Source organism: Scylla paramamosain, chromosome 5 (genome assembly GCF_035594125.1).
Source record: "Scylla paramamosain isolate STU-SP2022 chromosome 5, ASM3559412v1, whole genome shotgun sequence".
In the NCBI taxonomy this organism is placed as follows: domain Eukaryota; kingdom Metazoa; phylum Arthropoda; class Malacostraca; order Decapoda; family Portunidae; genus Scylla; species Scylla paramamosain.
In genome coordinates, this window is record NC_087155.1 from 28,925,056 (window position 1) to 28,947,829 (window position 22,774).

General features: G+C 38.2%; 1 protein-coding gene across 4 annotated transcripts; it reads left to right on the top strand.

The window, feature by feature from the left end:
- Nucleotides 1-4,115: 4,115 nt before the first annotated feature.
- LOC135100805 (uncharacterized) lies at nt 4,116-20,542 on the top strand. 4 transcript variants are annotated; one of them, XM_064004142.1, is made up of 14 exons: nt 4,116-5,758; nt 8,624-8,700; nt 9,620-9,736; nt 10,123-10,181; nt 13,236-13,363; nt 13,881-13,953; nt 14,212-14,277; nt 14,782-14,871; nt 15,690-15,811; nt 16,473-16,597; nt 17,285-17,412; nt 17,724-17,881; nt 18,237-18,369; nt 18,514-20,542. In XM_064004142.1, the coding sequence occupies exons 2-12, from the start codon at nt 8,634-8,636 to the stop codon at nt 17,868-17,870; spliced, it is 1,122 nt and encodes a 373-aa protein (XP_063860212.1). In that variant the 5' UTR covers nt 4,116-5,758; nt 8,624-8,633; the 3' UTR covers nt 17,871-17,881; nt 18,237-18,369; nt 18,514-20,542. The 4 variants fall into 4 exon arrangements, with proteins under 4 accessions (XP_063860212.1, XP_063860213.1, XP_063860211.1 ...); XM_064004143.1 differs by having other exon boundaries at nt 4,116-5,688; nt 8,623-8,700; XM_064004140.1 differs by lacking the exon at nt 4,116-5,758 and adding an exon at nt 5,771-7,108.
- The last annotated feature ends 2,232 nt before the right edge of the window (nt 20,543-22,774 follow it).

A 22,774-nucleotide genomic window follows, 5' to 3' on the forward strand; every position in this document is an offset into this window, starting at 1 on the left:
TATACGAGTATACACACACACACACAAACACACACACACACACGGTGGAACCTTAGTTATGGAATGTCTCTCTTTTCAAAAAAATTGTTTTTTTAATAAAATTCTTAACTCATTATTGCTTTGGTTGCAGTAGCATAATTCAGTCATATAACAAAATTATTTAATTTAAAATATTAAAAGACACAGCACAAGCTGCCATTTATTACTAATTTATAGATTCTATATTTACTTCATTTTCACATATTTGGAGGAGAGACACAGAGTGTAAGACAGTAATCAGATCTTTGAAATAAGAAAAATGTGATCCCACTGAAAAGCCTCGATGTAAACAAACAGTTTTCGATGCTCAGGAATTACCCCCAAGGCACTTGTGGCTCTCTCAATGACCCCCCAATGCCATCACTACTGCACACCTGCATTTTTCCAGTAGCTTTTCCCAGCAGCAAGATGACTAAGTGTTATGATCACCTTCATTTTGGCAGTAAGTGGGTTGGTCTTCTCTGTGTCCCTCTTCACTAGATCAGTGACAAAGAGAATACCTGCACAGTCTAAACAGTATCTTCTGATGAGTTCATTCATTACATCCTTTCTGAATAAATAATTTGTGAGCTGGAGATGTTGTGAAGCAGCCATCTTGGCTGTGGGAGTGTCTGTAATAAGCTGCTAAGACAGGGTAGACTAGTGTCTGGGAACAGAATAATCCATTTTACATTGATTCCTATGGGGAAAATAGTTTTGGTTTTTTAACATTTCAGATTTTTAACAGAATTCATGAAAGAATTAACTTCTACAACTGAGGTTCCATTTTATGTATGTATGTATGTATGTATATATATATATATATATATATATATATATATATATATATATATATATATATATATATATATATATATATATATATATATATATATATATATATATATATATATATATATATATATATATATATATATATATATATATAAGAGGATTGTGGAAATAATTTAGGCCTAATAACTTCGGTATTCTTTTAATCTTGAACTAGTCTCAACCTGGCTTTTCTTATCCTTCTCATCAAATAGAGCTTCTCGTTCTGAGTAGTTTGAACCACAAATTATTTATAATGCTGACAGCAATTTTTAAAGATTTATCTGTTTTTGGGTAAGCAAGTTCGCTTGCTCCTGTGACAAAGCTTAGAAGTGACGCACTCTTGCGTGAGATAGATTGGTGGGCAGTGATGTTCCCCAGTCAGGGTGCGTTCATTTGTGCACGCTTACATCACATCTGCTGTGTAAGAGCCAAATTAGTCATGGTGATTGGTTATTTTGTTTAAGAATGCCGCCGCTGGCCAATTAAAAAAAAAAAAAATATTTTGCCAATCATGGCATTTAATTTCATCCTGAAATGGGAAAAGCAGCTCAGATTGAAATATCTGAATTAGTCTGAGGAAGATGTCTGTCTGTGGTGGGTGTTGTCTTGATTATTTCCAGTGCATCACCAGATTTTACAAAGATACATAAGATAAAGACTTCATATTCATTTCTTAGCCTTGCCAGTTAGGTTAGGTTAGTTTGGTTAGGTTAGGTTAAGTTAGTTTAGTTAGGTTATGTTAGTTTAAATAGGTTAGATTAGTTTGGTTAGGTTAGTTTTGCTAGGTTGGTTGTGGTGCATGACAGCCAGATGGCGGCCACGGGCAAGCGCCAGCCAGTCCTCTTAGGATAACAGTGCCAGTGAGTATTACTGCTGTGTTATTTGTGAGGATGAAACTTTTTTTTTCTGTTACATTTTAATCTGTTTTATTATAATCTGCTTTTTTTTTTTTTTAATCACAAAACTTTAGTTTCTGATTGGTGTGAGGGGTAAAAAAATATAAACTAATGATTTGTGGGAAAAACAACATGCAGATTAATTCAAAGCTGGCTGTTAACTAACAGAAAAAAAGTTTCATCCAGAACAAAGAGAATGGTGCAAGAGTAAAAATTTACGCTATCTTCGAGGCAGTGACTATAAATTTCTGGATATAATTATGATAGTTTTTTATATCAATTGTGAACAAAACAATCAAAATAAAAATCTGTGAAACTAATAAACTGAGTTAATCTAGACCAAACCTAGCTTTGACCACAGATAACAACACTAATGTCATATCAATATTTCCTATGGGGTAAAATTTACAGAACTATTAATGCTGCCTGTGATGGGGTTGCATGAATGATGACAGAGAGGACACTGCCAAGCCCTACATGACATAAGACTGCATAGTAGTGTACTGTTCCTGCCCCACGGGAATTTGACCTTTTGATTAAAAGATCATACATTTGAAGTGTCCCACATTAGAAGGGCTACTCGTGCCAAAATAATGAAAGTGAGGAAAATGCACTCATAGTTTGGCGAACTTCTGACAACCATAACTTTCTTATTATATATGCTAAAACAATGAACTTGGTCTCAAAATGCCCACAGACAATAAGAATCATGATGGCCACAAAAAAAAAAAAAAAAAGTTTGAGGTCATTATATTCGCTACCTTTTTTTTTTTTTTTTGCCATCTTTTGCAAATTATATTATGTTTCGGAAGTTTAACAAATTTCGAGTGCATTTTTTCTTTGAATACTGCACATGATAATTTGTGAATATTGGAACATAAAAACACAAAATAACAACATTAACAATAGCATAGAGTGGAAAAATGGTGAAGAAACTGGGCAATGGCTTAAGGGCCGCTCATCCAGTTACTAATACACAGCAGAAAAGCTGGGAGCGTCCTTTGTCTCAACACCAAAACAAAAGGAATTCCTTTTCCTTATCCTGGATGGGCACCTCTTCCAACAAGGAATATTGCTCTGCAACGTGTTGCACCTGCATTGATGGTCGACTAGACATAAAAATTATTCTTGTATAGATTTTCGACCTTACAGACAGGGCACTCAACCCCTCCCGGGCGAAGGTTAAGAACTCAATAGAGTGCTAAACACAGTTATCTCAGTCTAGACCAGATTGGCCCTTCTAATGCAGGTCGCTTCATTTATCCTCAACAACAATTCCACGTCAAAAACTCATGCATGCACACAACTCACACAAGGGGCGGCACTACCGCTGTCTGTATAGCAGCGTACTGTTTACATGGGAATGGCGCGCGTGGCGCATGCCTTTCCAACGGCGCTCTTTCCTTGACGTATTTATTAACTTTCCACTTTTGTCTCTAGTGAATATTGCTTTTACTTTAAATTCTCCTGCATTCCTTTCCTAATTTTCTTACACGTATCTTCACTTCCTGATTTTTTTTTCAGAGAGAGAGAGAGAGAGAGAGAGAGAGAGAGAGAGAGAGAGAGAGAGAGAGAGAGAGAGAGAGAGAGAGAGAGAGAGAGAGAGAGAGAGAGAGTACACAATAATATTAGAATAAATAAGAGAAAATTACACCTTGGGACTGCGAATATCTTGCATATCTGTGTGTGCAACATACCATAACACAATTTCCTTTAGTACTAAATATCTTCTTCTGTATATTCCTTATTTCTGACCATTTACCACAGGGAAGGGAAATGAAAGCCGTAAAAGAAAGGAAGAAAGAAAAAAAAAAACGAATATGAGATAAAAGTAGAGGAAAAAAGTGATAGAATTTAGGACAAAGAAAAAAAAAAAAAGCACTTCGCAACTCTTTTTATCTACGTCACAGTCACTACTCAGTCTTGCTCAGTCCTCAGTACAGCAACCACTACCTTTGTGCTGTTCCTCGATCACAAGGCAAGTCCAGAACATGTGAAAGAGAATCAAGACAGTTACGTGACACTCAAACATATACAAGCATCCAGGGTGTCTACAAGGCGTGTTAGTGTGTAGCGTGCAATTAGCGCGAAAGAATGTGGTATCTGAGTACCAGAAGGACGCGAGTTGATGGCTGTGAATAATGACAGGATGCAATGTCCTGTTTGTTCTGCCTGGTATCAATGTGTCCTGATTATTCATGCCCATGGTGTCGTAAGTTACTGCAGTGGTGTAATAATGATCCCTTCTTGCAATATGTATAGTAAATCTACTTGACAACTGCACGTAGTTGTCATATTTTCCTCCTCGACCTATAGTGATAATTCCTCGAACAATAGAGCAGAACAAAATAGTCAGCAGAGCAAAATAAATAAATAAACAGATAATAAATAATTCGAACAACAGCAACAACAACAACAACAACAATAATAGTAATAATAATGATGATGATAGTACATATGTACTTATAAGAATAGAATTACATGTACTTGTAAGAATATGAATCCGTCAACTAACGTCAAACTTAACAAGTTCGTCGGGCAAGACTTCCCCTTCGTGAAGCCATGCTGTGACTGATTTATCAAGTTATGTTTGTCTAAATGCTCCCTAATGTTCCTCGCTATTATTGACTCCAATATTTTAGCCACAACTGAAGTTAAGCTGACAGGTCTATAATTAGACGCTAAAGTTTTATCTCCTTTCTTAAAGATGGGTTAGCCTGCATCCACATTACTGGTACCTCACCTGACTCAAGTGATTTCCTAAAGATAGAAACTAACGGCTCACTAATAACCTCTTTGCATTCCTTAAGTACTCTGGGATATATTTCATCTGGTCCTGGTGTCCTGAACTTTTTAGCCTATCTATCTCCTGTTCCACTATCTCCTTAGTTATGAAGATATCTGCCAGCTTCTCATTCTCATCTGCTCTAAACATATGTTCACTATTCGACATATCTTGCATGTTTCCCTGGGTGAAGACAGTTAAGAAATACTCTTTCAGAATTTTACTATTCTCCTCCCCAGAACTAACCAGCTCCCCATCTGCTGCCTTTAATGGACCTACAGTATCCTTATTATTCGTCCTGTATACCTGATAAAATCCCTTAGGGTCCGTCTTCTCCTGGCTGGCTACCTTTAATTCATAATTGCCCTTAGCTTTCCTCGTTAACCTCCTGACTCCATCCATCCATTTAGGGTAATTTTTTTCTGTGATCTTATTGCTCTATACAGGATGTTTGCTAACTGACCTGTATGCAATTTATCTACGAAATATTTAAACAATTCATCTACAATTTATTCACCTAGTCCTCTCATCTCGGCCCCTTCCTTCTTCTCCACTCCCTCATCTACTCGCCTCGACCTCACTTCTCTTATTTCAACATGACCTGACCCTCCAACATACTCACACCTATCTCCCCCCATCTCTCTCTCTCCTCCGCCCCTTCCGGACACATCTTCCCTCCTCTTGTCCTACACCTTCACGACTCACCTCATCTCTCTCATCCTGCCTTATCTCTCTATAAAGAAAATAGTTTTCAGTCTCTTTATGGAGTAAAAATGAAGTACTAGTGACATATGTACTTTTGTTGTCTGTAGGCTGCTAATGAGTCTATGGTATCATGTTATTGGCAGAGTTTATCCTGAAAAGAAATACGTTTTCTTAGTGTCTCCCGTATTCCGTTTTCTTCTGAGTATATTATTCTTAGTTATAAGTTAGTATAAGGCTTATTTACTCATTTTCTATCATGTAGTATTATTCTCTTCATAATTTAAGTTCTTTATATATATGTATATGTAAGGGAAAAGGTGTATTTGAGGTGGAATGTGTGGAGGCGAGGGATGATACCTGTCTGGGTTTTGTATCTGAATCTACAAATTCTTCAGAGAACGATAGAGGCCCCGAGGGATCAGAGGGGAGACATTCTCTCGGGATAAATTTGGGTGGTGTGGTGATTAAGTGGGTGTGTGGAGGTATTAGTGGTATAACCCTGATATCCAGGATCAGGTTGGTGAGTCTTTTGTGCTACCAAGAGCTCGTGTCTGCTGAAATTTGGTTGGTGACGTAACGATGAGGGGACGGCGTCGGGGGTTGAGAGGCAGCCATTTTGTGGTTGGGGTTGTGGTAATGTGGTGTTATTGGTGTCTTTGAGGGGATGGTGTTATGGTGTTATAGGTGATCTATCGTGATGGTGGTTTATGTCTTGTGAGATTGGAGGAGGTAAAATACGGGAATTGTTATTAAGTGAAGCAATGGCGGCGTCTAGGGAAATTCCTGTACTTGGGGTAAATATTCCAGCGGCCTGTGAAGGAGAAAAAAGGGTTTTAGAGCTTTGTAAAGTGACAGGAATGTCATATAGTGATGTGTATAAACTTTAAGCAATAAAGGACGCGATATAAGAGCCTGGGAAAGAGGGGGAATCCAATGTGATTGAGTGTGGGAATTATCCTGTGTTGGTCTAGGGTAGATATTTGTTCCCTAATTTCCTTTAATGTGTACTACCTCAAGTTGTTTGTAAGTTAACATTATTATTAATATATCCTATTATTATATAGAATAACTGTGTTTTCTGCTTTAACACTGATCTGGTATTGAGGTTATTCCTGGCGTGCTGTGCCAAGGTAAGGGTTTTGTGAGAGGGTTTAATAGCTGGCGATTTCGGATAGGTCGGGTAGGTATTCGAGGCCTTTTAAAATCCAGACCCTTAAAACTTTCTAGGATCAGTGTAACGTCCACTTTCTTGGAAAAACCAGGATCGTGACAATGGGTATGGGCCGGAAATATATTGAAGGAGAACTGGAGGTAGCACAAGAGATGCCAAAAGGCTGCCCTTCTGCTACTGATGCTGCTGGACGCATTTGCCAGCTAGTTATGTGACAATGCAAAATGAATAGTAGCGCCTTACAATAGCATTGAGGGACACGAGTGAATACACAGTACATATGGATACATAAACAAACGAAGACTGGCTATGTTCACTCACATATCCACACCTCTCTACCCCCACGCTCGTAATTACTTCCGAGCGGACTCCTTTTCCCTGGGCCGAGGAGAACGATGTGGGGCATTTGGGGGAGAGTGTACAGGACTTTGCACATCCGAGCAAGGGGACACAGGGTGAAGGGTCATCACCAGGAGGAGGCACTGGGCGCAGGTATCAACGATTGCACCACCAGACTCCTGGCAACAACGAACAGGGACAAGGCAGCTTCACGGAGATACGTGGATCCGAACATCGAGACCGAGGAGCCCGAGTGAGATCAGAGGATAAACTGAAAAGTACTTAACCCAGAATGCTGCAAGATCCACTTCTTGAGAACTTGCACTTCATGCGAACCATCAGCGACTTCACACAGAAATGGTATTAAAAACTTGCGAATAGCAAACAGAGCAGCAACCCATACGTCTGAGAAAACAATGAGTAGAGGCCAGGAATAAAGTAAATGTGGTATCAGGGTCAATTATTTTGGAGTGTAAAAAACAGAAATCCCGAAGTAATAGCAAAATTTATATTTAGCGCCAGTCAGACCTCATCTAGATCATGATGGGCACTTCTGGTGGCTATATTACGGGAAGGACATAGGTCCATTAGAATCAGTACAAAGGAGAATGACTAAAGGGATACAGAGGAGGGGTATTCCTTATGAAACGAGACTGAAACTATTAAATTTACTTTTCTTAGAGAAACGCAGGTTAAGAAGGAAGCTGAACGAAGTCTTTAAATGGTAAATGGGTTATAACAAGGGTGACGCAAGCAAAATTCTCAGGATCAGTAATCAGGATAGAACAAGGTTCAAACTTGAAAAAAAATTAGGCTCAAGGAAGAGATAGGAAGGAATTGGTTCTCAAATAGAGTGGTGGATGAATGGAATGGACTCAGTTCCCAGATTGTTAGTGCTGAGTCATTAGGATCTTAAAAGATTAGACAAATTTATTGATGGGGCTGATATAGGTAGGTATGTTTCATGCAGGGACTGCCACGTGTAGGCCTGAAGGTTTCTTAGAGCTTCACTTATTTTCTTATGTTCTTATGTAATATTCATGATCATAAAGAAGGTTACCGAATGTATGTTCTATTCCTATCGATCTGTTGATTTCTATTAAAGAACAAGATTGTATGGAAGCACTGCATTCGTGTATGTTTTGAAGACAGTAAATAATTCAAATAATTATGGTCTCCCTATTTTAATCACAATGAAAAATATGGATAATTTTGCCATTTCATATTTTGTCCAGTACTCTAAAAACTTTTTTTTCCCTAAACTACAAGAAAGGAAACTAGACAAAGAGAACTGCACACAAAAAAAAGTATCAAACAAAAACATTAGATGAAAAAAAAAAAAAAATGCTTACAGAGAAACGAACTGTTTCCGTTGCAAAAAGGGGAAAAAAATTTCGTAAGGAAAGAATTTTCACCTACATCATTAAAAAAAAATAAAAAATAAAAAAATAAATAATATATATATATATATATATATATATATATATATATATATATATATATATATATATATATATATATATATATATATATATATATATATATATATATATATATATATATATATATATATATATATATATTATTAAAATAATGCATGAAAACATTTCTCAAAAGATTTAATTTCTTGGTTTTAAACCAATGTTATGGAATGTTTACTGAAAAAAGTGAGCTGCCTGTAGAAGCTCACTAATTCCACTGAAAGGAGATGAATCCTTTTTAACGGGCATTTCCTCCATTCATAAACACAATCACTCCAGTAAGATTAGTGACAAAAACAGCCGCTAAATTTTGTGATATGAAAATATTACATGAAAACGCGTGAAAAATGTAACAAAGGGACCAATGTGATGCTAGTTATAACTTTATTTACAGTTTCCCAACAATGCACCAAAGAATTTCAACAAACCAGACATCAGTATTGATATGCCTCATTGGAATACTACTGACAGGTAAGTTAATTAAGCAGTGTTCACATACGCGCGTGCCCATCCAGCCACCCACACACACACACACACACACACACACACACACACACACACACACACACACACACACACACACACACACACACACACAGACAGACACACCCACACACAAAGTTTCATACTGATTATTGTAGTATGAATGAGTTTTATCAAATATTCGATGACAAGATATACTGTAGCTGTACTGTCGTTCTTTAAAGTCCAGGTAGAAATAATGATAGAAGGGCGTGCCTTTCAGTAAGGCGTGTAATGCCCCGGAGTTCTTTTTGTAGGCATTACTCAAGGCACGGAGGCATGCGCCCACTAAGGTGCCAGAGAGTTAAATTTACATTGCAAACAGCCCAAACACTAGTTCCATTACTATGAGCAATACGTCAAATGGTAACTTTCTGCACTGGTAACTCTGTACACGTGACGATAATTTGTTATTTCATGAGGTTCATTTTTCAAAAGCCACTGAGATTATGTTAGTCCTGTTCTTGGGAGTGTTTTTCCTGTTGATGATGCAAAATCTTTATTGAACTATTGCTGTGATAATAACAATAACAACAACAACAATAATAATAATAATAATAATAATAATAATAATAATAATAATAATAATAACAATAATAATAATAATAATAATAATAATAATAATAATAATAATAATAATAATAATAACAATAATAATAATAATAATAATAATAATAATAATAATAATAACAATACCTGTTGAAAATAGCCCAGATAAGATGGCAAGATGTTTAATAATAAGGTTCAGTGGCTAATATATTGCTAGTTTCGTGTGGATCTTTCTCCCCAAGCATGAACTACGTAGGATATACTGTACTCCGTGTTTTTAGCTAACTTATCTGCTTCTTCTCCGCGATTACTGGGACAGGATGTGTAGCGGAAGACAAGCAGTGTGAGGTGTTGGACGTCTCTGTCAAACCCAATGAGGTAAACTCAACCTTCGTGTACGGCATCACATACAAAGACCCCTCCTGCCCCAACAAAGGTCAGTCTTTCTGCGTCGTGACACAATTAACCACATGGAAGAGTCATTGAGTGAGTAAGCTGCATTTCTGTTACATGTCTCAAAAGTATAGCACATGAAATTAGGACTGTAGTGACTCTTTTCCTCTCACAGTCGGTTGTTGTTGCTGTTGTTGTAAAAGTGATTCAGCAGCAGCAGTACCAACTTGAGAAAAAAAAAGAACAGCAACAGCAAAAACAGCAATAACATAAAAAAAAAAATGAAAGAAAGTAATAAAGATAGAGATTCAGAGCTTACAACACTTCAAGAAGATATAAAACAAAATAAATAAAATAAGTAAATGAAAGACAAATATGTATGAAAGGTCTGTCGTGAGGAAGCCTAATTTTGTTTCTTTGATATTGCAGGAAAGCTGAAAGGAAAACTGATCAATTGCAATGGATCTGACATCTACCAGGAGTTGGTGGTAAGATGATACCTTGAAGTAATTTTTAGTTTTTGTTTATTCATTATTATTATTATTATTATTATTATTATTATTATTATTATTATTATTATTATTAGTTATTTCTTTATTTTTATTTTTTTATTCTTTGTTTCATTTTACCTATTTATTTATTTTTTTAAAGCTGATTAGTTAACTCTGCGAATGTTTGAAACACTGAAACATCTGAAACATTTTATTATCCCTTAGCCCAATGAACTATAAACATAGGTGATTTTAGAAGTGCAGGGAGCCCATCTGAAGGTAAATGCTTTTAGGGCAGCAGTGGAAATTAGGTGCTAGACATTAATTCTACATGTACAGTACATAGTAATAATTATGTACCGAGGTTGCCTAATATCTGCCAAACAAAGTTGGCAAATCCATTGCAATAATTATGAGCCAAACAGAAAAGTAAATTCTAATAATAATTGGAAAAAAAAAAAAATTATTATTATTATTATTATTATTATTACTATTATTATTATTATTATTATTAGTAGTAGTAGTAGTAGTAATAGTAGTAATAGTAGTAGTAGTAATAACAATAATAATAATAATAATAATAATAATAATAATAATAATAATAATAATAATAATAAAGACAATAATACTAAAAATGGATAACAATGAGGATTTTATATAGCATAAACATGGAAACAGATTTCATAATTGAAAATTATATACTTTTAAATTGCTTCTTAAAGGAGTGTATTTAAGGTAGAACTTTAGGCTGAGGTAGATAGAATTCTAGGCTTTAGATCCTAGATAAGAAAAAGAATGTTTAGTGTTAATTTATGTGAAGCTGTACGTAAATTTTCATGAGCAAGGGTGAAGTATGTATGTTGTGATTGTAAGGTTACAGATATATCTCTTTTGAATGATGCGAGACCGCATCATTCTTATGCATACACTACTGTCGCTCTCCATTCATCTCTATCATGCACACTCACTCTTGCTTGTTGCACAGCCATTTCTCTCTCTTACTTTGGCTCTCTTCACACAGCTCATCCATTCCAGGCGAGGTCTTCCTCTTAACCTTCCACCGCACACATCTTATTCTCTCTACTGGTTTTCTGTCCTCCACTCTCTATATGCCCAAGCCATCTGAACACACACTCATCTGCTCGTCCAGCATACTCTTTCAGAACATCAGTTCTTCGTCTTACCTCCTCATTTTTCATTCTTTTCCTCCATGTTACACCACACACACTCCTCAAACACTTCGCCTCCATTACAGTTAACTGTTTCTTCTCTGTTACTTCCATGTTCCACGTTTCAGCACCATACATCACAGTGGACACCACTATTCCCTCATATAACCCTCTTTTTACATCCATACCCAGTGTCCTGAGTTTAAAGATTTTTTTCACTCCACAAAATACTTTTCTTACTTCTTTCACTCTGCACTTCCATCCACTCTAACTGTTGATTCCAAATACATGAAACATTCCACCTCTTCCAGTCAATCTCACATCCATCCTTTCACCACCTACCTCGCTCAAACATATTACTTTACTTTTACCAACATTCACTTTCAGCTTCCTCCTTCTAGATACATGCGCAAACTCCTCCACCAGTGATTTCAACTTCTTCTCTGAATCAGTCACAAGACCTGTGTCTTCAGCAAACAGCAGCTGACTCTCAAGATCTCACACTCTTTCTTCCCCACTGTTCAGGCCTCTGCCTAAAACCCTCATACACTTCTTTGACTATACCATCCATGAATAAGTTGAACACAGTGACATTACTGTGCACAACCCTGACGCACACTTACTCTGACTGGGAAGAACTCACTCACACCATCACCAACTCCTACACATGCCCTGATATTTACACACAATAATAATAATAATAATAATAATAATAATAATAATAATAATAATAATAATAATAATAATAATAATAATTATTATTATTATTATTATTATTATGATGATGATGATGATGATGATGATGATAATTATTATCGATATCACCACTGACTGGGAAGAACTCACACCAACTTTTACACATGCCCTGATATTTATACACAACAACAACAACAACAACAAAAATAATAATAATAATAATAATAACAATAATAATAATAATAATAATAATAATAATAATAATAATAATAATAATAATAATAATTATTATAATAATAATAATAACAAAAATATTATTACTATTATTACTATTATTATTATTATTATTATTATTATTATTATTATTATTATTATTATTATGACCATCATCATTATTATTACCATCATTATTATCAATAATATAATAATTTTTATGACCCTTCTTATTGCTCTAATCATTATGCTGATCATAATTCCTCATGGTATGCGTCGGTGCACCACCTTTCGTGTTAAGATGTACGATATTTCAGGCCTCTCGTAATAACAACACTATATAAGTTGCCACCAATATTTCCAGAGTTCATTTTGTGCTTGGCCGGCACATTTTTCTTTTCAAATTTACCACTTTTCAGTGAATGAAGCCAGCGAGGCACAAGAAAAGGAGTCGAGACACACCAGACTTGAGATTAGCACTGAGCTAAGCCATCAAGTGACTGGTGATTAAGACCCAGGTAAATAAGACCCAAGGAAAAGAAATGACTATTTGTCATTTCTTTTCCTTGGGTCTTATTTACTAGCCTAACAGTTTTTCTTGCCAAGATTTATAGAGATTAGAGCTTTCTTGGCAAGGAACATTGTTGGGCTTGTGTGTCTCGTCTCCACTACTTGTGCCTCGCTGGCGTTATTCGCTGAAAACTGGTGAATTAAAAAGAAAAAAAAAACGTGTCAGCCAAACACAAAAGGAAGCTCGGTAATATTGGCATTGCTATGGTTTGCCTTTACACACAAAAAGGAGGAAAAAAAATCGCTTTGTTCCCTTCAGGTCTTGGAGCGTCTGGTCTCGCTACTCGACCTGCTACAGTGTATCTTTTCATTATAGGAAGACCAACAAACTTTCCAGATATCACTAAAACCTTGTAAAGTTGGCTTGTCTTAAGCAACACAGTAACCAAATACATTCTTCCAGGGTGAAGGGGAGGTCCATAACTGCTTCTTTGAGGGAATGTGGATGGTGACAGTGTCTAAAAACGTGAACTCCACCTGTTTCCATTGCTGGGGGTTGTATATGAAACACCACACACTACCCTTTTTGAGGTAAGTCACCGATCAGCAAAACCGTCGTTTACATTGTCTTTATACGCAGATAAATACAGTACGGGTTAAAACTTTCGTTGGCTATTATTTAAGGTGCACTACATTGCATGGTCCTTGACTACTACGCTTGAGCTCTAAGCTTCTGACGGATTACTGTACTCTTCCAGTTATGAATGTCGTGGCGCAACTATACCGACAAAACCACTAGAAATACACATAAACTGAGTATCATGAATTCATTCACATAAGCACTCTCTCTCTCTCTCTCTCTCTCTCTCTCTCTCTCTCTCATTTACGCTCCTAAGAATTCACCATCCGCTACCCGTTTCTCTTCGTCATTCCTTCTTCCTTTACATTCTTCTGTAAAACTTATCTATACACACACACACACACACACACACACACACACACGCACACACATCTGTAGTGTACCTATATATTACTCTTTCAATCTCTTAATCAGTCAATCAGTTCATCAATATTCATTTACTGATACGTAGCTTTTCTCTGCCATCAGATATGATTTCCTGAACATCACATTAAAAAATGTTCACCCTGCAGTGAAAAACTGGAATCTCACTATCTATAAGGCAAGTATCTTGAACCCTTTCTTTGCTTCGCCTCTCACGAACAACCTCTTCTGTTTGTACTATGACGTTTTATGTCAAATGTAACACGTTATAAGGAAAGGAGAGAGAGAGAGAGAGAGAGAGAGAGAGAGAGAGAGAGAGAGAGAGAGAGAGAGAGAGAGAGAGAGAGAGAGAGAGAGAGAGAGAGAGAGAGAGAGAGACTCATCATTACTGTTGTAGTTGTTAAATAACTGATTCATTTTTTTTCTTTCACAACAGACCACAGTTAAGGCAGACTTCTACCCCTGTAGGAAAGGAACCAATTTAAACGAGATAACAGAAAGGGTAAGAGTGTTATGTGTACTCAACCTGTCACTAATGTGAGAAACGTACCGTAAAATGAAGTAAAAAGGTGTTGGCATTCATCGTTATAGTCACTGGGTAGCAAACAAGACGGTTCCTCTGTGTGCACTCAAACAACGCGTTCCATCTTTATCACGAAATGTATACATATGTAGTTTTTTTTTTCTTTTTAAACTTTGGCTTCTCTGTTCATGTAAAAAATCAGTAATGTGGTCAAGAAAAAGTGCAAACATCTTCGGCCTAGATTCTCTGTTACGTTTGTTATGTACTACATACATGAGACTGTCCGTTCGTTTTTTTTTTTTTTTTTCTACATAATTGCATTATATAAGCAGACCGGTACACAGGGCGACCCTATAGAGCAAGTATATAAAAATAATGGAATGAAGAATGAATACAGAAATTGTATTTTCTTGTATCGTTCTGTTATTTCATCTCGTGGGATTCTGCGGGACTGAGCTTCTACAAGTTTCTTCTTCCCTTTAGTTTCAGGACACGCATCTGAAGGCAAACATCACGCTATCGCTAATCACGCTGAAACATTCCTTTGACCCAAATGCCTGTTATTGCCTCGTGGTGAGTACATACTTCATAATTACTAGAAACATTGCACAAGCAGACAAAAAAAAAAATTTAAATAATTTGACAGCCGCTAGATACCACACACAAGTAAATCATTCTTGTTTCTTCCAGCACTGACATGCGAGCTGATTCATGAGGGTTTTCCCTCTTCATGTCTCGGGTCAGTAACATTAGTGTCTCATGTCAAGTTGTTTCTGATGCAGATGGAAAAGGAAAACTACTGAGATGTAACAGCCTTTCATATATTTTTCTTAGTAATATTAAATTAATGCTTCAGATCTTCCCTATTTACGACTACCAACTAATCAAAGCTAATCAGGGTTATTTCGAAGCACTTGATCAAAATGTTGACATAATTCTAAGCCACCGTCATTGTAAGTTCATTCAGTATTTCATGATATGTGTGTGTGTGAAGTAATAGCTGACCTGCATCAGAAGACCACTGAGCCATCCGACGACAGGTGATAACAACTGCAGTCGAGGACTGTAGGGGTTGTTATTGCTCCTCTGAGGCTTTGGTCTTCACATATAAGATGTACTGCTACAACTGCAACATCAAGCTCTTACATTTCCTCTTTCCCATTAACTTGCCACACGTTGTCAAAATCCGGAGATACAACAGGCGTACATGGAAGAAATTCACTGCATTCATGTTGATTTATTGGTATCCCACGAAGAAAATGTGCTGTGTGTTAACTATCTCATTGTGAAGGATTTTGATAATAGTATATGTACGCAACCCATCTCACAGCAAAGTCAATTTCTTACGCTAACCTCTGTCTCTCCATGGCGATGGTCACCGCACGGAACAGCTGAACCCAATCAGCCATTTGCCTCTAGAGCCTCGCAACACGTTCTTCACCACCAGCGACTGCAGACCCACTGCACCCTCACCTGAGAACGGAGTATCACCGATAGATGATCTGTCAATGTCGTGAGTCCTTATACTATATTATTGCCGCTTTGAAGCCGCTTTTGTCTGCCTGTGTGTGTGTGTGTGTGTGTGTGTGTGTGTGTGTGTGTGTGTGTGTGTGTGTGTGTGTGTGTGTGTGTGTGTGTGTTTCCGTCTACACATATGTAGGATTCACCTTTATGTAACACAGCAATGAGCAGATTGTGATGCAATATTACGCTTTTAAACACACACACACACACACACACACACACACACACACAAACCTGACATCAATTTTAACTGTTCTTATTGCTCTTCCTCCACCTCACCATTACCATCACCATTCCTTCACACTATTTCATCACCTTATTCACTGGTGTTCTGCGAAGCACTGCAAGTGTGCCTTGGGAATTCGGGAAGGAAGATTGATCCTTCTTCAGACAACGTGCACATGGCAAATGTGACATCTATGAGTATGACACTGTCACGTGTCACGGCTTAATTGATTGTGAATATATATTATATTTTATCCATAAAAAACAAATAATGAGCAATAATTAACATACTTAATAGATAAAGGTTTACCGGCATTTATTAGTTCCACTTGTAAATGGTGATGGTATGCCTCGCTGATTTTCGTGATGTGAGTGGAAAAAGGTTGAAAACTGCTGATCTAATTCTTAGTATCACTTCCTTGCAGGAAATGGGAGGAGGCAGAGTGGGGAGTGCTGGTGGGCATGATGCTATTGATGGTGGCCATGATTTTTGTTGCTTTCCGCAGTCCCGTATTTCTCAGCAAAATCCTCAGGCTGAAACGACTTATAGGTATGTATAAAGTACGCACTCCACTTGCCTATTAATATACAGGATAAACTGCCACTGCCTCATGTATAGCTTTTAATTTTTGAACTGCTAATGACTGCACAACTCTGCTAAATGATTTTACGTGATCTTCCTGAACAAAGTCATAACTCCAGGTGCTAATGAATGGCATAAATTATTCCTATCACTCTTTCTGTCTTCCGTGTTGTTTTTCAAAATGACATCCGAACCTTCCAGCTTGAGGGGATGTCCTAAAGACCTCAGATTCCCAAGGCTAGCAGTAGAACAGTTGAAGTGGATATAAGGTTCATCTATGTGTACAAAGTGAACACATTTTTCTCATTTACTAGAAGTCGCAGGTGCTTAACGACATCATTTCTCAAACGTTTCGACGTCTTATCCCAACTACATTTTTTTTAAAAAAAGGCTATAGTGGATGTTTCTGGGATTCTTGAAAGGTGCTTTCTTGATTTCACTGATAGTTTACCAACAATACTGCAGTATTAATCAGAAAATATTTTGATAATCTCTGTGCTCTTAGAAGAGTCCTTATGAAGTCTTGAGTGCTTCAGAATACGAACCCTGGTCCACTTCTCTTGATTATCCTATCATGGCGATATAATTAGGTACTTCCTGAATTGTTTCGCGTTTCTCTGTATAATGAAAACTATTTTTTTTTTTTTTCTGCAGTCACTGAGACGCCATCTGAGAAGCCAGTGCCATCCTGCGACTCTCAGGTGCTGCTTCTCTACGCACCAGACATTTCAGACAGCCAGGACTTGAATATATTGAAAAAGAATCTTCTGGCTTCCTTCAAGGTGAATAACAGATCTCAGATTGCTGAAATAGACACAATTTTTTCATTATGAATTTTCAGTTATGAGATTATGATTTATTTTCCAAATTCTTTGAATGTATTCATAGTGTCCAACTCAATTTTTTTTTTTTTCCTTTATGGATAATCCCAGCTTAGGAATAAAGATGCACCTCTAATTTGACCGAGCTACCTACAGCTCGACTACTCTCCAGTTACGAGAGAAAAAAAAATTCCATTATATGAGAACGTGCAGTTATTACATACTAGTCACGGCAGGGACTAAACTGAAATATGCATTATGTTGGCTCTCAGGTGTTCGATTTGTTTGATCGCCCAGACCACAACCAATTAGCTGACCCATGCGGGTGGACAGAGGAGGTGTTGTTGTCGACCACAGGCGTGAAGGTGCTGCTGGTGGAGTCTGTGGGAACTGCTGAAAAAGATTGCTTCTCTGCTTGATTCTGATAAAGGTACAAATATGAGAAAATACAGAGTCTCTCTCTCTCTCTCTCTCTCTCTCTCTCTCTCTCTCTCTCTCTCTCTCTCTCTCTCTCTCTCTCCTCTCTCTCTCTCTCCAATGTCCATATTTATTATAGTTCTGATGGTTCATCCTTTTAAAAAAACTAATTCCCACCAATGTTACTTCCCCAACACGTAAAATGTTTCTCAGCGAACGTCCCAATTCCGCTATCTGTTTTCCCTAAGGTAGCCAATCTTCAATGGTAACAAAACAGAACATGAAAAGTTTGTAATCTATCTTGGCTCTATGGAAATCTTTTTGGTGACTTGAGGTACAGGGACGGACCCATTCATTTCTCTCCACAGAAAGTTTCATGGATGCGATGGTGGCAAAGAAATCTTTACATGATAAAACTGCAGAAAGTCTCTTGACGTTTGCTCTCAGGACCATTATCGCCTCAAGTCTTCGACAGGACTACTCGTCTGTATTCGTGGTCAGGTGGGTTTCGATGGTCAGCTTTACAGATTTAACTTTATGGGTTACTTGAAATATTTTGTTTCCTTGAAGGGCATTCTCGTTGAAGTATCTTTATTTCCCCCATAAACTGTCACACTTGGATTGAACTTGCAATTCGTCTTACAGGTTCACGGACGAAGTGAGGGATGCAGTTGACCTGCTGGTGCAGATGCGACGGTACAAATTCCCGGACCATTTTTCGGAGCTCTCAAAAGACATGAAAGAAGCGAAACGCAGGAATGTGTAGGAGAGAGAGAGAGAGAGAGAGAGAGAGAGAGAGAGAGAGAGAGAGAGAGAGAGAGAGAGAGAGAGAGAGAGAGAGAGAGAGAGAGAGAGAGAGAGAGAGAGAGAGAGAGAGAGAGAGAGAGAGAGAGAGAGAGAGCAAAACAATGCAGTTAATAAAAAAAAATAGAAAATAAAATAAAAAATAAACCAGTGAGCTTCATGTGGTTTTGTCCATCATGGACGTTTCATCACTACATGGAGTTTTCAGAGCCAAGTGATGCGATACACTGATCTCCACTTATTTTTAGGCCATTTACCCCTGAAACTTACGTTTTCTGACACAATGTTTCTGAGGACAACACACTCAGGTGAAATTTAGGAAACATCTACCTCTCCCCATGACAAGTAAATCACATGCCCTTTTCCTGTTCCGTTTCCCTACTTTAGCCAGAAGGAAGGCGATTAGCAGAAAGAATCACTGTGTGTTTCATGCTTTTCATGCAGAATTTTTTTTTTTTTTTTTCGGTATTGAGACTTCTGTGAATAGTCGTAATTAAAGAAAATGTATTTTGTCCCGTCACCCACTCTCCCTATTATATATCAGTGATCCTCTAAGTCAAACTCATTATTCTATCCACTCATATGCTGATGATACCACTCTGCACTTTTCCACGACTTTTCTGAGACGTCCAACTCTGGAAAAAAAAAATATCACGCAGGGAAGCCACAGAAGACCTGACTTTTAATCCATCTAAATTTTCTGACTGGTGCAGAATAAACACTGTGTAGTTTCATGCCTTAAAACCCAATTCCTCAATATACTAGCTCGACACAACCTTCCAGATAACTATCCCCTTTTCTTCAATGACAATCAACTGTCCCCCTCTCCTACACTGAGTATCTTCGGTCTGTCCTTTATTAATAATCTACACTGGGAACTTCATATTTCATGTACAACTAAAACAGCTTCTGACTCGACTCCGCCTGTACACAAATTGATGTGTCTCACTTTTTGCAATTTAAACCATAAAATAGCATCCGAATCATTATCAGTAGTGAGCAAGCTTTTTTTTGCCATTCCAAATGTCAGAAGCAGGACCTTCAAATCAGCTTGTAAATATTGTGGAAAATACATTTCCATATGAGGAACAACATCCTCAGTCTTACTACAGCACCTCAAGGCTCACAATCACCACTATGTTGTCTTGAAACACCACACACTTTCCACTGCCATTCACAAAAAGTGTTTGCTGGTAACCTCAATATCTTTTAAAGTAACAAAGTAGTGTAAAGTTTAACCTTTTTGGTTTTGTTATCTAACAGCTATAATGGACTCACAAATATTGCAGTTTATTATGTCTCCACCCATACACCTTCACTGCTATTACCAGTCAAAAGTCATTGTCCATAAGGTAACTTTACCATGAAATAACTTTAGTAGTGTTTGGCAAATCACTCAATAGGTTATTTTCCAACAAAACTGTTCATGAATGCATTAGGAAATACAGTGGAACTTTGGTTACCGAACGCCTCCCTTTTCGAACAGATTTTTGAACTCATAATTGCTTTGGCTGTCATACAATAATTCGGTTCTTGAACGAAGTTAGGTACTTCATTTCAAATACTGAAAAACAAAGCAGAAGCTGTTATTTTTTACTAATTTATAGTTTTCATAAATATATCCTTGGTTTTTTATGTATTTGGAGGAGACAGTAATTCAATCTTTGAAATATTTTACCAGTGCATTAGATGCACTTTTTTCTTAAAAAAAAAAAAAAAAAGTATCTAATAATTACTGTGTGTCCAATGCAGCCATAGTACAGATACCTATGCCTGTAAGCCCAGGTCTGTAGGTGTGAACTTGAAGCAGTAGTACACTATGCACAAATATTGTTATTAATATTACTGCTAATAAAATTCTCTCTCTCTCTCTCTCTCTCTCTCTCTCTCTCTCTCTCTCTCTCTCTCTCTCTCTCTCCCTCCCTTCCTCCATCCCACTCTCTCTCTCTCCTCCTTTCCTGCCCTCCTCTCCCTTGTCCCTTATCTCTGACAGATAAGGGAGAGGGGGAGGTTACACGGAGGGCCAGAGATTTAAAACAAGACTAAAGAGGAAGGGAGAAGAAAGGAAAAAGAGGAGGAAGGGAAATAACCAGGAAAGGAGAGTACATGGGATAAGGAAGTGGAGGGAGGATGAAGGAAGATCTTGGCTGGAAGGATGGGGAGAAAGTAGAAAGAATAAATATAAGCAGCAAAGGTGAGGAGTGAGTGAATAATTAAAGAGAGAGAGAGAGAGAGAGAGAGAGAGAGAGAGAGAGAGAGAGAGAGAGAGAGAGAGAGAGAGAGAGAGAGAGAGAGAGAGAGAGAGAGGATGTATTGAGAAATAAGTATTCTCTTTTCCTGTACCCTACTCCTTTTCATTTTCCTCTATCCTTCCCCTTCACATTTATGTTCCTTCCATCCATTTTTGTTGTCATTCAGTCTCATTCTATTTAGCAATCCTCAGGATTTCCCCAGCCCCTCTCTCTCTCTCTCTCTCTCTCTCTCTCTCTCTCTCTCTCTCTCTCTCTCTCTCTCTCTCTCTCTCTCTCTCTCTCTCTCTCTCTCCCCTTCCCTCTCCATTTCCTTCCTCTATTCATCCCATGCCCCTCCCCCACTCTCTCTCTCTCTCTCTCTCTCTCTCTCTCTCTCTCTCTCTCTCTCTCTCTCTCTCTCTCTCTCTCTCTCTCTCCCCTTCCCTCACCATTCCATTCCTCCATCTGCCCCATGCCCCCTTCTCTCTCTCTCTCTCTCTCTCTCTCTCTCTCTCTCTCTCTCTCTCTCTCTCTCTCTCTCTCTCTCTCTCTCACACACACACACACACACACACACACACACACACAGAGAGAGAGAGAGAGAGAGAGAGAGAGAGAGAGAGAGAGAGAGAGAGAGAGAGAGAGAGAGAGAGAGAGAGAGAGAGAGAGAGAGAGTGGGGGGAGGGGGGAGGGGAGGGAAGGGGGAGGAGGACAGGAAAGGGGGAGGAGAGAAGGGAAGGGAGAGGAAGGGAATGGAGAGGGAAGGGAGAGGGAGGGAAGGGAGAGGAAGGGAAGGAGGGAAGGGGATGAGGGCAGGGAAGAAGGTCGGGGGAAGAGAGAGAGAGAGAGAGAGAGAGAGAGAGAGAGAGAGAGAGAGAGAGAGAGAGAGAGAGAGAGAGAGAGAGAGAGAGCACACACACACACACACACACTGTTTTAGATGTGATGGTACTTCCCAGCCGCAGTGTTGCATCATACCAGATGTGAGGACAAAACACACTCTTTTAGAAATATTGGTGAAACTTTCGCTGTTATCTTAGACATATCAAATGGTTTTGATAGAGTCTGGAACAAAGCTTTGATTTCCAAACTACCCTCCTACGGCTTCTATCCTCCTCTCTGTAACTTCATCTTAAGCTTCCTCTATGACTATTCATTTGCTGCTGTGGTAGCCGGCCACTGTTCTTCTTCAATGTCTATTAATTAACAGTAGTGTTCAATTCCTTCATCTTTTAATTCGACACAACCTTCACGACAACAATCTCCTTTTCTTCAGTGACACTCAACTGTCCCCCTCTTCTACAATGATCACCTTGGTCTGTCCTTCACTTATAATCTGAACTGGAAACTTCACATCTCATCCTTAGCTAAAACAACTTCTATGAAGTCAGGCGTTTTGTGTCGTCTCTGCAGTTTTTCTTACTCTCCATCAGCTGTTAACTCTGTACAGGAGGCCTTATCTGTCCATGTAAGGAGTTTGCCTCATGTGTATGGGGCAGGGGATTCCACTCATACCGCTCTTTTAGACAGGGTGGGATCGAGAGCTTTTCGTTTTATCAACTCCTCTCATCTAACTGACTATCTTTGCCTCTTTCTCATCATATTGCATCTCAAGACTTCATTAGAGTGCTATACACAGTTATCTCAGTTTAAACCAGAGTGGCGCGAGTGGCCCTTTTAATGCAGGTCGCCTCATTTATCTTCAACAACAATTCCAAGTCAAAAATTCACGCATGCACACAACTCACACAGAGAGCTGCACTCCCAGCGCCTTTGTAGGTCAGCGTGTTGTGTTTACATAGCAATGGCGCGCGCGGCGCGTGCCTTTCCAACGGCGGCCTTTCCTTGTCGTTCGAGGGCGAGAGAGGACG

Bases quoted from the DNA above. Each gene is read 5' to 3' on its own strand.
- LOC135100805 (XM_064004140.1), top strand. From the start codon at position 7,041: ATGCTGCAAGATCCACTTCTTGAGAACTTGCACTTCATGCGAACCATC. The intron at 13,364-13,880 runs GTAAGTCACCGA...CTCTGCCATCAG, and splicing joins CACACACTACCCTTTTTGAG to ATATGATTTCCTGAACATCA. The intron at 16,598-17,284 runs GTATGTATAAAG...TTTTTTCTGCAG, and splicing joins CAGGCTGAAACGACTTATAG to TCACTGAGACGCCATCTGAG.